Below are 11590 nucleotides of genomic sequence, written 5' to 3'. Positions count from 1 at the left end.
GGGTCCTAACAGAAATCTATACTTTAAAAATGAGGTATTTCAGGGGCTCTTGGGTGGCTCAGTGGGTTAAAGCCTCTGCCTTCGGCTCAGGTCATGATCTCAGGATCCTGGGATCGAGCCCCACGTCGGGTTCTCTGCTCCGCGGGGAGCCTGCTTCCTCCTCTCTGCCTGCCTCTCTGCCTCCTTGTAATCTCTTTCCATCAGATAAACAAAATCTTTAAAAAAATAAAAATGAGGTATCTCAAATATCTAACATGCAGATCCTAAAATGTGGGACTGACTGAGTGAGGGTGGGATGGGAGCTGTGCCAATCCTGTTGTAGACGGCTGGGAGGTTACCAAACCTTGTGGATGAGTTAAGATACTTCTGATTACAAGCAATGAACACTCAAACTAGATTGTAAAATGAAAACAACTTCTTGGCTCGCATAAGGACAAGCCCCAAATTGTAGGCTTCAGGCACAGATTGATCAAGCCTCCCTTTGTGATTTACTCTGTTCAGCCCCATTCCATGTGTTGGCTCTATTCTCATCCTGGCTTCCCTCCGGTTTACACTTAGGTTCCCCTGAGGTTAACTCACAGACCTTAATAACTGAAGCCAGATCTCCTTTGCTAGGGTTATTTGGGACAGAGAGACCACAAATTCACACATATCACCAGGGTTCTGGGACAGGCTGCACTGCACAAAAGTCCATGGACCACAAGTGCCTTGAAATATAGGGAAGAATAAGGAAAAGCTTCATTATCTGGGCTTAAGTATTTTCTTAGAAGACATGGTTTCAAAGTAATTCATGAGCTTTCTTTTTCATTTAAATAAAATTGTAAAAATATATTAAGGGTGCTTCTTCAGGACTTCTATTAGAAACTTAACATTCTTCTGTTCTGCTAGCAGATTTTCATAAAAAGGATGCGTCTTCCTATCATGTGTATTAGTGTTATACATACTATTAACTTAGGAATTGTTTGCTGAAGGCATACAAATACAGACCTAAACACTCTGCTTACAAATAATTTATTCTTACTTCATACATTTGTTTTCCAGCAAAAAATACATATATTATTAATATAGAATTCCATGTTCAAGACCATAAGGAACAAATATCTCAGAAAACCAAAATCATAGCAAACTATACAAGAGAAATTAGTCACAATTTTGTTAGTTACATGCACAGAACTGACCAAAGTGATACCTATTTCTATAGATTTATAAGGTAACGTGGAATTATGATTAAATAATGCTTCTCTGGCAGAGAACACTATTGATTTGAAATCACATCGTACGTAGTCCCTGTATGGAAGTTCACACATCCTGAGAAGCCTCTCTAGCCAGCTAAATACAGCTGTTTAGGATGTAGGTGATGGCTGGAGTCAGGCAGCCTCAGAAGAAATAATTTCGCAAGCAATGGGATCTTCCCCTCGGTTTCTTTCTTCAGGCCTGCATTATCCTTTACTCCTTTCTCCCTCCATTATCACCATTAAATGAACTTTAAAAAAAGAAAATACTGGTACAAGGAGGTGTCTACTTGGTCACTGTGAAATCCTCCCTCTGCCTCTGACCTGAGGGAAAAAATGAGTATGGCCTTCAATTAAATGCCCTTCACCACGAAAGGGGACCTGCTGATTGTACATTCTTGTAAATCTGAGCACAGTAATCGTATTTAAATCCTTGGTTTAGACATGGATGAACCTCATAAGGCAGATGGCTGGACAAGGCCTAGATACACATGAAATCCTTTTAGAAACCTTTCGTCTTAGAGGAGGTTGTGAAAACCGAAGGCTTCCAGGGTGGTGGGAATGGCCTGGGGGAAGGCTGGAATGAGGAGTTCAGAGCCACCACAGGCTTTATGCAGATAAAAGAACAGCCAAGGGTTCATCCCCAGCCCTGCAACCAGATAGCCTTCTCCTTGTCTGTGTAGCGATGGTGTGGGGCTCTCGGCTCCTTCCCACTCCACAGAAACGAGGGGCACGTGTGTGCCCGGTTTCCTGGCTGTGTCATTTGCTGTGGTTATACCCTCATCCAAGTGAACTGTGCCTCATCCCCTTTGCCTTGGTACTCAGTTGCTTTGTTAGAACAATTTTGCTCATAGCCTCCATAAGAGAAAATCGACCCGGTCGAAAATAGACCTTCCATGCTAAGCCTTGCTGGGAGAGTGGATTTAATGAAGTTTCTAACTAGAATTTTTTAAAGACGTTGAATTTAGCCTTGTTACACACCTAGAACATATCTGACCTGTTTTCTTCATTAAAAAAAAAAAAGTTTGTTTTTTACCCTTCTGTAAACTATACATTATTTACATTTTTAAAGACCTACTAGGTCTTCGTCATTTGGGTAAGAGCTCAAGGTGATTAAACTCCCAGGACAAAGATGAGGCTTTCCAAAAAGCGCTGGTTCTCATCTATGTGCTAAGGCCTGTTTTTTACAAACAAATTGCTATTATAAACTTGTAAGATAGAAAATTAGAATACCTCTTTAAAATGTTTTCCTATTAATTTTTTTTTTGCATCCAGCATATTAAAAAGATTACACTTTCTTACAGATGGAACTGAAAGAAGAAACGAGATTCATGTGTATCCCCGTACGCCCCTCAACTAGAAACAAAGGTTTATTTACATGATGTCCTTTCTCAATGTGGTGGGTGAGCCGTGAGGAGCAGGGCCATTTCCACAGCGCGGTTAAATAACCATCTGAAGGCCCTTTCACTCCTACGGGGGTGCTTATTGCATATTTTAGGTGGAGCTGTAAGGCATGAGAAAGGTGGCCTGCCACATTGACACATTCGAGAATACTTTTGCACATTCACAAAATATTCCTTGAGGAATGCCATGTTTGGAACAGCTTTCAGAGATTGATCGAGAACAAAAAAGATGGAGGATCCTGCATCACATTTAGAAGCACAATACATTGGGGAACATTTTCCAAAACTCAAACAAAAGGCTCTTTTCCACCGAGTTAGATAGTAAATAACTGATCATTTTGTTGCATGGATGGATGTGTTCCGAGCTTTCCAAAGTCACATCCTGCCACAGTTAGCAGCCACCGGAGTGTTCTTGGCCTCTGACCTATATATAAACACTCTAATTCTGCAACTTGTTCACAGACTCTTAAGAAGCTATTCTAAAACAAAAATGTCTACAAGCTGGTTAGAAATCTGCAAACCAGAAATGCAATACATCTGTCCTTTTGAAACAACTGCAAAAATTTGTATTAGATTTTTGGAAAAGTAATTAAGAATCGATACCTATTTTCACAATTAAAAGATCATTATTCATAGTAGTGAAGAGGAAGAAAACCTTCAACAGGAGGGCGTGCAGCCTATCCCATTGGAATACAATGGTGCTCACTCAGCTTAACCAATGAATGCTTTCTTTTTTCGGTTTGTCTGGGCTTGTTTGCTTTTTGTCAGGCAATTTGTGTTAGAGGATATTGGCAGTCCTTCAAAGAAATGATTCAAAAGGTGATTTACAATTGGCTGGGCTATCCCCTAATGCCTTTTTGCCTTAGATCCTAATTTTATGGAAACAAATTAAGGACATTAAGCCAGCGGTAAGAGTGCTACTCAAAATATACCTTGGCAGTAGTGCTCAGGTCAAAAACTACAGGACGTGGTTAGCCTGCCAAAGAGAATTCCTTGCCTGTCCATTTGAGAGCTAACACCATGCGAGTTCACATGCTTTTCTAGGGACAGAACGTAAAACTCAGGAGTAACTGTCCACAGTTGAACTTGCGGTCCCATTCTAACTGTCTGAGTCGGATCCTCCTTGTTCTCCCCTGCTCATGCCTTCTTCCTGTCTTTTTCAGGTCTGATACTTTTAAAAAAAAAAAAAACTAATTTCTTCCAGAATAATTTTTTCTAAGACATGTTTTATAGATGACAACACAAGGACCTTAAAAGAGGAAAAAGGCTAAAGAACATGAGTTCGTCTTTGCGGACTGAAGCTCCTATTTTTAAAGCATAAGTATGCTCTCTATGAAATTCAGACACTTAATGATATCACAGTCTAGGCACTTTGGATGAATCTTGCTTCATGATGACATAAATACTATTAACCTCCCCAAAAGTGGTTGTTAGTAGCGTTTCTATTGATTAGTAGTAATAAAATTCTCAACTGTCTCCATGTACATATGCCTGCTATCGCTTCACCTGCATCCTATGTTAAGATTTCTACAGCCATCAGAGTCACATAGGTCTAGGAGCAGACAGAAAAAGGAACGAAGGAAAGGGAAGGAAGGGACGAAGGGAGGGAGGGAGGGAGGAAAAAAGAATGAAGGAAAGAAAGAAATTGCTTTGGGGTTAGTTAGCACGTTAACTGAAATAAGATTCTATGCATTGCCTCTCTGCAACAGAAAGGAGAAAAGAACCAAACTCAGTGGCTTAGGACATTCTGCTGTGGCCAAGGTCAGCGTTTGGGTCCTGGCCAGATGGCTCTCTAGTGTTCCCATCTCTGTTCCCCCACAGACAAAGGGGTAATAGCTATAATAATGTGGATGGATCCTTGCCTGATGGCTTACATGCAGTAGGTGCTCAGTGATCACTAAAAGGATGACATGGACAAATGTGGAAACCAACTCAAAGGATACTGATGGAGTGAAGTCAGCAGCGTCAGACTTCAACAGATGAAAAACAATCCAAGATGATAAAAACTACATAAGTACATTTTGTTTAAGATTTTATCATCTAAATTCAAGGATAACCACATCTTACTTCACTCTGTTTTACAATGATAAATGACCTATCTCTGTATATAAAATAAATACTAGACATTATTAATCATAGATATATAATTATGGAGACACACATCTTCAATTAGTGTCTGTGTGCTTGACCAGGCATCACAGCCATGCAAACTAGCACATACTCCCAAGTGAGCACACAACCATCCCCACATTCTAAGGCCAGTTTGCAAACTTGATTCTGTCGCCTTAGTATAACCTATAGATGGAGATGATTCCTATTGTACCTTTTACTCTAGCTTTGTGCAAATTAAGTAGAGTTGTAAAGAGATTTGAAGATAACAATCCCTGTTTATTATTGCTGTGAGCTCTCAGATTCAGCACCAAATCAGAAAAAATAAAAATAAAAATAATAACCTCCATCTCCCAATTTTGCGTTCTTAGACAAGATTACCCTAGAGTGGCACAATGAATTAGGCTAAATGGTTTTTAACTGCAAGCACTTACGGGCAGGATTTATGAATGGAAACATGTGAAGGCCACTCTGGCCAGCTCTGAAGCCCCATACTTTCTTCCTGGGCTATTTATAGAAAGTGTATGGCCAGTGGAAAAGATCACGCTTATTTTTATAAGCAGTCATGACATGACCAAAAGACTCACTTCGGTCTGGGAAGGTCATCCCTTTCATCTGAGGGTGCAGCTGCACGGACAGGAAAGACATGAACCCTCTTTAACCAACTAACTCAGCTGCATCAACCCCAGAGACCAGCCCACAGAATGACAGGCTCCAAAAAGTCAAACACCTTCACTTTCCAGGCATGACTCTACGACACTGCTCCTTGAGATGTCATCTAGATCATGACTAACAAGTAAAAATAAAATGCATTACATAATATGCTTCAAAATTCCACTGCCAAAATAGGTTTTAGCGAGATAATGGAGTACATTCTTATTTATCATTTGTCCTACATTTCAAGCAGCTGAACACAATAAAGTAAAACTGAATCCTAATGGATGTGGCAAAGTGGAGAACATGAAAAATGTTTTTCAAAGATATTTTATTCTGATGGCCATTTTACCCCTGAAATATGTAATAACATACCTGGCTATTTCCATGCAAATGGAGATTCAGTATGCTGAATCTAAAATATCACCATTTATCTGGGCAGAAATCTGATATAATTTAGCAAATAACACACATAGTTTCACAAATCATCCCTGGTCCTATATAGCATATAGGGTATCTTTTTGCAAATAAAAAGCGAAGCCAAACCACTGTTTTCAACTAAAATGTCCTTTTGTCAACGTTATATGTGGTATATAAATACTAAGATGGAATGGGACAAAAGAACGTAAAGGAAAGAAACAGCAAAGGGAAGGAAAGTGAGTCCTCATTCTCCCTGGGGCACACTGGGTCTGAAAACATTGAGGGGGAAAGTGTGTCACCTTACTGGGCTCACGTATCATAATCACTTGAAAATGATATGGGTATAATTTTATCCTTAAGTGGCCTCTACTTAAGGACAAAGACACAGGGTGAGAAGGGAATTCTGTTGGCTAGAATTCTGGAGACCCAGATCTCCAACACAAATTTAAAATGACAAATACAGGGTTTATTTCTTGTTCTCAAGCTCATGGACCGTTTTTAGAATTCTGCCCCTTGAAAGTTCCTTCTGAAAGGGGAGGTCCCATTTTACAAGAAAGCTACCAAACACTCCTCAACCTGTTTCTCTAGCTTCCAAACCAACATTCTTTGGGGCTCTAGAAGGGACAACAATGACATGCAAATAAGTTTGCATGTGGAAATATCATGATTTCCACAACTGTCCTTGAATACATGCACTGAGTTAAGTTACAGCTGAGGAATAACATCCGTGCTGGGCACAAATTTTCAGCCTCTATCACCTAATGGGAATCTCCCTGCACTTTGCAAAAGGTTAGATACTGACATCCATCAACAAATGTGCAAAGTGTATTTACGATCCCATTAAGAGGTTCCAAATTAAATACAGACCTATAGAAAGTTAACTTCTGTGTGCAAATTAATGCACAAGGATACTGGCTCCTCCAGGGAATTGTGCCAAGCCTCTCTGTTTACAAATAAAGTAGAGATTAAAAGCATAAACAAAACCAGCGATCTTTTTAGGAGTTCCAGCCGGCCAGTGCTGAGGTAAGTGTTCATCTACCTTATGTGCTTGATCTAAATTATCCTATGAAGTTAAGACTTCCCATTCAATGACTTATTTGGCTCTTAACCAAAAGGACTTGTCAGGAAGTGTGGTAAATTAAATAAGCCACCTTGGTGGTTTGTGTTAATCTAGAGTTGTTATCTCAAGTACAGGTTATCACTTATGAGAAATGTCTTAAATAACACTGGCCAATGTGGTTGTCAGAAAGGATCTCAGGAACACGTTCACTAATTTTTCAGTGATTTAGGGTGATGCTATTCATTTCCATAGCGTGGCTCCAAATGAGACCAGTGTTTAACCATGCAAAGGTAATGTTATTTGAGTTAATGTCTTCAGTTACAACTCAAGTAATATGCTCTTGACTTTCATAATATAACTGCCTCAGTTATTCCTGAATATTATATTTTTAATTATAAGCAAGGATAAATGGCATTGGTCTAGAACTGTGTCTTCTCACCTTCCCCGATGGCTGCTTTAGGAACCACAGCCACATTAGTGGGTTAGCTCCCTTTCTCCTGGTAAGCTCCTTTCAGTCCTACCAAAATTTTAAAACCAACACCATCTTCCTTCCCTCTTGGATGGAATGTTAGACCCTGATTTACAGTAAAGTAAGAAAAGCTTATTCTTACTGCTCTCTCCATGCCTGAAACTATGTCTGAGGACCAGTCATTTGGGCATTGCTTCAAAAGGCACATTTATTCCAGTGGCAATTTAAATAAGTAGAGAAGGAAAGAATAAAATTAAAAACAAAACAAACAAAAAATTGGATGGGTTGTGTGGAATACATTGAAGTAAATCGAAACCTGGGATGTATACAAACCACTGAGCTCCTCAACAATAGTTTAACCAGAGTCCCTAAGGTAGAATAATTCACAGTTGTATCATAACACACATAAGCCTTCGGAAAACACTGTTTAAAAAAGTAGTTGAGAATTCTCAAGCAGCTTGCCCTGATGTCCAGTTCAAGTGTATGCAATGCAGAAGGGCTGCAAAATTCAAAACTATGTAACAAAGATAATTCAGTGCATATCACAGGCTTTGATAAATTATGAAAAATCATTGTATATATTACTATTTAAATAACATCTGAGAAACATTTTGAAATAATTAATTTGTGTTCACATTCCATGCATTTTCTAGCAGGTTAAGCCCTGGGTTTGTGTCTTTGTGCCCATTCCCTACAAAGCTCCATTCTTTTTACAAATCCAAGCATTCCTCAGACTGAAATGGAAGTATCCGGGGATTTTGTCTACTTACCCTCTTTACTGCATACCTGACCTCACCAGGACTACTCGTCATTACCACTGGTGCAGACGACGACTGGAAAACCAAACTGTTCGGGGTTTTACTGGGGATTTTACTCGCTCCCTCTGAAAAACCCTGGATGTCAGAAACACTACCGGAATTTTTTTTTCCAGGAGCAAGAACCAGTGGCCCTCTCCCTCTTGCTTGAACCTTATCTCCCCTCTTCCAAAGGCCCCAAGTGCACTGAGACCACCTTGTTGTATTCGACTTTTTCCCTGTGGTTTTGCAGCACCTTCCTTGAGCAAAGAAGTAAACACAACAAAACTTGAAAACAAACCAACAATAGCAACAACAGAAACTCCAAACAAATAGGTGGGCGAACCAGCAGCCTCCTCCAAGGCAAGGCGGAGGTTCACTTTTTACAGCAGACTTCGGTTTTGTTTAGGAACTTCTTGATGACCAGTCCCAGGCAGACCACCAGCAGCAGCATGTAGCCCACTGTGCCAGAAAAGGTGGGCGCCGCAGGTGGCGCCTTGAGGAATTGGCGCAGGCCTTCCTCCACGTAGTACACCTGGTCATAGATGCTAAGAAAAGTGAATATGTGGAAGAGCTGGTGACTGTGGCCAATAATGTCGAAGAGGCCCGGATGGATGCGCTCAGGGATCTTGCTCACATTGAAGAAGGCGGCCACCACCAGCCAGAAGTAGCGACGATAGAAGTGCACGAAGAGCGTGGGGTTCTCGCCGCGCAGGTCAAAGAGCCAGCTCTCGAGCATGATGGGGCAGGCCATGCTGAGGGGCATGACGAACACAAAAGTGCGAAGCGCGAAGGGGTAGGAGCACCAGTCCGTGCGGCTCTTGCAGCAGGCCACCGTGCAGGCCACGGCCAGCACGAAGGCCACCGGCAGCACGAGCGCCCGGTAGGCGGCGATGAGGCGCGTGCAGTCCACGTGCCAGCCCAGGCGCTGCTGCACATACGGCGTCATCACTCTGGCGTCCAGCAAGCTCAGGCCCGGCAACAGGTAGTAGTAGTAGGCCACCGTACTGCCGAAGCCGTAGTAGCTGATGGACGCGTAGTCCAGGTAGAAGAAGGCAGCGCGCAGGCGCAGCGACAGGCAGCTGAACACGTGCGCTGTGCAGCTCATGGCGAAGGTCAGCAGCACGCCCGACGCGTAGCACCACAGCGGCAACAGCCACGGGTGATGAAAGGGCACGTCCTGGCCGCTCAGGAAAAATAGGCGGCAGAACTTGCTCAGGAACAGCAGCAGCGGGATGAAGTGCGTCCAGAAGTTGAGCGTCTCGTTGGTGGGCTTCAGCACCGAGGCCAGGCACTCCTGCGCCGTACAGGGCAGCCGCCGGTAGCCCGACAGGATGAAGCACTCCACGAAGTCGTCGGGCACCTCGTCCCAGCGCAGCAGCGGCTTGGCCGATGCCGGAGGGTCCCCGGAGGCGGAGGGGTGGGAACGCGAGGCCGCTTCCGAAGCCGCCGCGGTTGCGGCCGGCGGGCCCTTTGTGCCCGCGCCCCGGGGCTGCAGGCGCCGCGGCATGGTGCCTGGGGTTTGGCTAGGGCGCGCACAGGCGACCTCTGGCGCCGGCTCCCGCGCGCTCGGCAGTCCCCGCCGGCCGCCGTCGGAGCCTTTGTGCACGCGCCGGGGGCGTCGCTGCAGATTCAAGAGAAGACCTGATTCGGAGCCGCCGGTCCTGAAAAAAAATAAATAAAAATAGCAATCAGGTTATGCGTCGCGCAGCGACTCGTAGGAGCGCGCGGGCTCGGCGGCCCCTGCGCCAGGCTCCCTGCCACGGGCTCGCGGCCGCCCGCGCTGCGGCAGCGACAGCGGCGGCGGTGGACTGCGGCGGCAGCGGCGGCGCTGCTGCGGTGACTGGGCATCGCGCGGTGCGGGCGCAGCCGCCGCCGCCCCCGGAGCGGGAGGCGGGGATGTGGGAGCCTAGGCGCTGGAAGGAGGGAGGGACGGGCGCACCGAGGGAGGGCGGGGGCCTCCCCGGCTAGTGTTTCGCGGCTGCCTTGGGGGATAGAGTTGTCCCCGGGCTCGGGTTCCGTACCATCCCCCCTCCTCGGGCCGCAGGAGACCTAGTCCGCGCGTAAATGATTGATGTGCGGGCCAAAGGCTGCGCCGGCGATTCCGCTGCGCGCGCCGAGCGCCAGGGTCGACGCCCGGGTTCGAAACCCGACAGTCACTCAGGCGTTCCAGAGGACACTGGGCAGCCGCGTTCGCGGGGGGCGGGGAGCTGTGGCCGCGGGGCTTGCGGGGAGGGTGCCCGGCGCGCCCGAGCCTGGGCTTTGGCGGACAGATGCGCTAACGGTAATCTTCGGAGGAGGCGGGGGCAGGGGTTCTCCGGAAGTCGGGGGCCTTTAAGACCCGGTCCTGCTCAGAGTCGTGTCCTTGTCAGATACCTGGGAAGGCGCTTCTCTTTCCGTGTCTGTGGTGTGTGTGCGCGCCTGCGCGCGCGGCTCTCCGCCTGCACGATTAAAGCCTGAGTTTATCTCCTTTGGTCTAGCGGACTTATTCAGGTGCGTCACTAACCTCCGCTCTCCTTCGTTCTGGTCTCGTCCAAACGAACCGTTCCTAAACGGGGCTCCGGTCGCGCTCACCGGCCCTCGGGGCCCGCAGCTCACCCATCGTTGTGTTCTTGTGTCTTTAACTAGGAGTCTGGTTTGGAGCCAAAGTCCAACAACTCAGGGCGGAGTGTTCAAACTCCACGTTTTAATGAAAAATTTCAGATGAAGACCGGGCGATTCAAATAGCCTCTAACCATCTGAAGGATCTATCGAGAAGGGGGTTCCCGAGCAGAGCTGTGCCCGAGTCATGGGCTGGTCCGAGTGGAGCGCGTTGATGAGGGAGGACTTCAGGGAGGAGGTGCGGTCTAGCACGAAATGATGAGAGCACGGAGACGAATTCGTAGAGACTCGGAGGGGGTGGCTTGGAGAAGGCTTTTGCATAATTAACCAGGCGTACCCGGCAGGCTAGGTTGGGTGGATGGAGGCCAGAAGAAAGGAAGGCTGAGGAATCGAAAACGGGTGTGATGCACTGCGGTGTGCAAGAAAATCTGCCCTTGAGCTTTGTGAAAGGAGGGGCTTAAAAACCCGTCTGCTCTAAAATGTACCATTTCACTGAAGTTTCTCTTAGCGACGCCCTGGGGGTGTGACCGAGTCTAACTTGCCTCACTGACCCGCTGTTCAGTGTTATGGCAACAAGAGCTGATTTTAAAGGGACCAGGCACTGTTCTAAGTGCTTTGCAGTTTTAACATCTTTTAGGTATTATTATTTTTTCCATTTTACAGACTGGGAAAATGGAGGTACCACGACCGTAGATAATATGCCAATTGGTAGAAGGGAGATTTGAACCCAGGCAGGCTGCTTCTAGATCTCACGCACTTAAGAACATCTGACCTGCTCTGCGAAAAGGAAACTAGTAGGAAAGGGCATCTGATTTAGGAAAAGGCTTTCATGTTCATTTTATAAATGA

At 45.5% G+C, this 11590-nt stretch overlaps 1 protein-coding gene across 2 annotated transcripts; it reads right to left on the bottom strand.

Annotated features, from left to right (window-relative positions):
- Positions 1-995: 995 nt before the first annotated feature.
- Positions 996-11044, bottom strand: PAQR9 (progestin and adipoQ receptor family member 9). Of its 2 annotated transcripts, none has more exons than XM_059391796.1 (2): positions 10648-11044; positions 996-9805 (listed from the first exon to the last, which is right to left on the bottom strand). In XM_059391796.1, the coding sequence occupies exon 2, from the start codon at positions 9649-9651 to the stop codon at positions 8518-8520; it is 1134 nt and encodes a 377-aa protein (XP_059247779.1). In that variant the 5' UTR covers positions 9652-9805; positions 10648-11044; the 3' UTR covers positions 996-8517. The 2 variants fall into 2 exon arrangements, with proteins under 2 accessions (XP_059247779.1, XP_059247780.1); XM_059391797.1 differs by lacking the exon at positions 10648-11044 and adding an exon at positions 10518-10591.
- Between the last annotated feature and the right edge of the window lie 546 nt (positions 11045-11590).

Source organism: Mustela nigripes, chromosome 2 (assembly GCF_022355385.1).
Source record: "Mustela nigripes isolate SB6536 chromosome 2, MUSNIG.SB6536, whole genome shotgun sequence".
Classification (NCBI taxonomy): Eukaryota; Metazoa; Chordata; class Mammalia; order Carnivora; family Mustelidae; genus Mustela; species Mustela nigripes.
This window is presented reverse-complemented; position numbering and strand designations above follow the sequence as displayed.

Bases quoted from the DNA above. Each gene is read 5' to 3' on its own strand.
- PAQR9 (XM_059391796.1), bottom strand. From the start codon at position 9,651: ATGCCGCGGCGCCTGCAGCCCCGGGGCGCGGGCACAAAGGGCCCGCCG.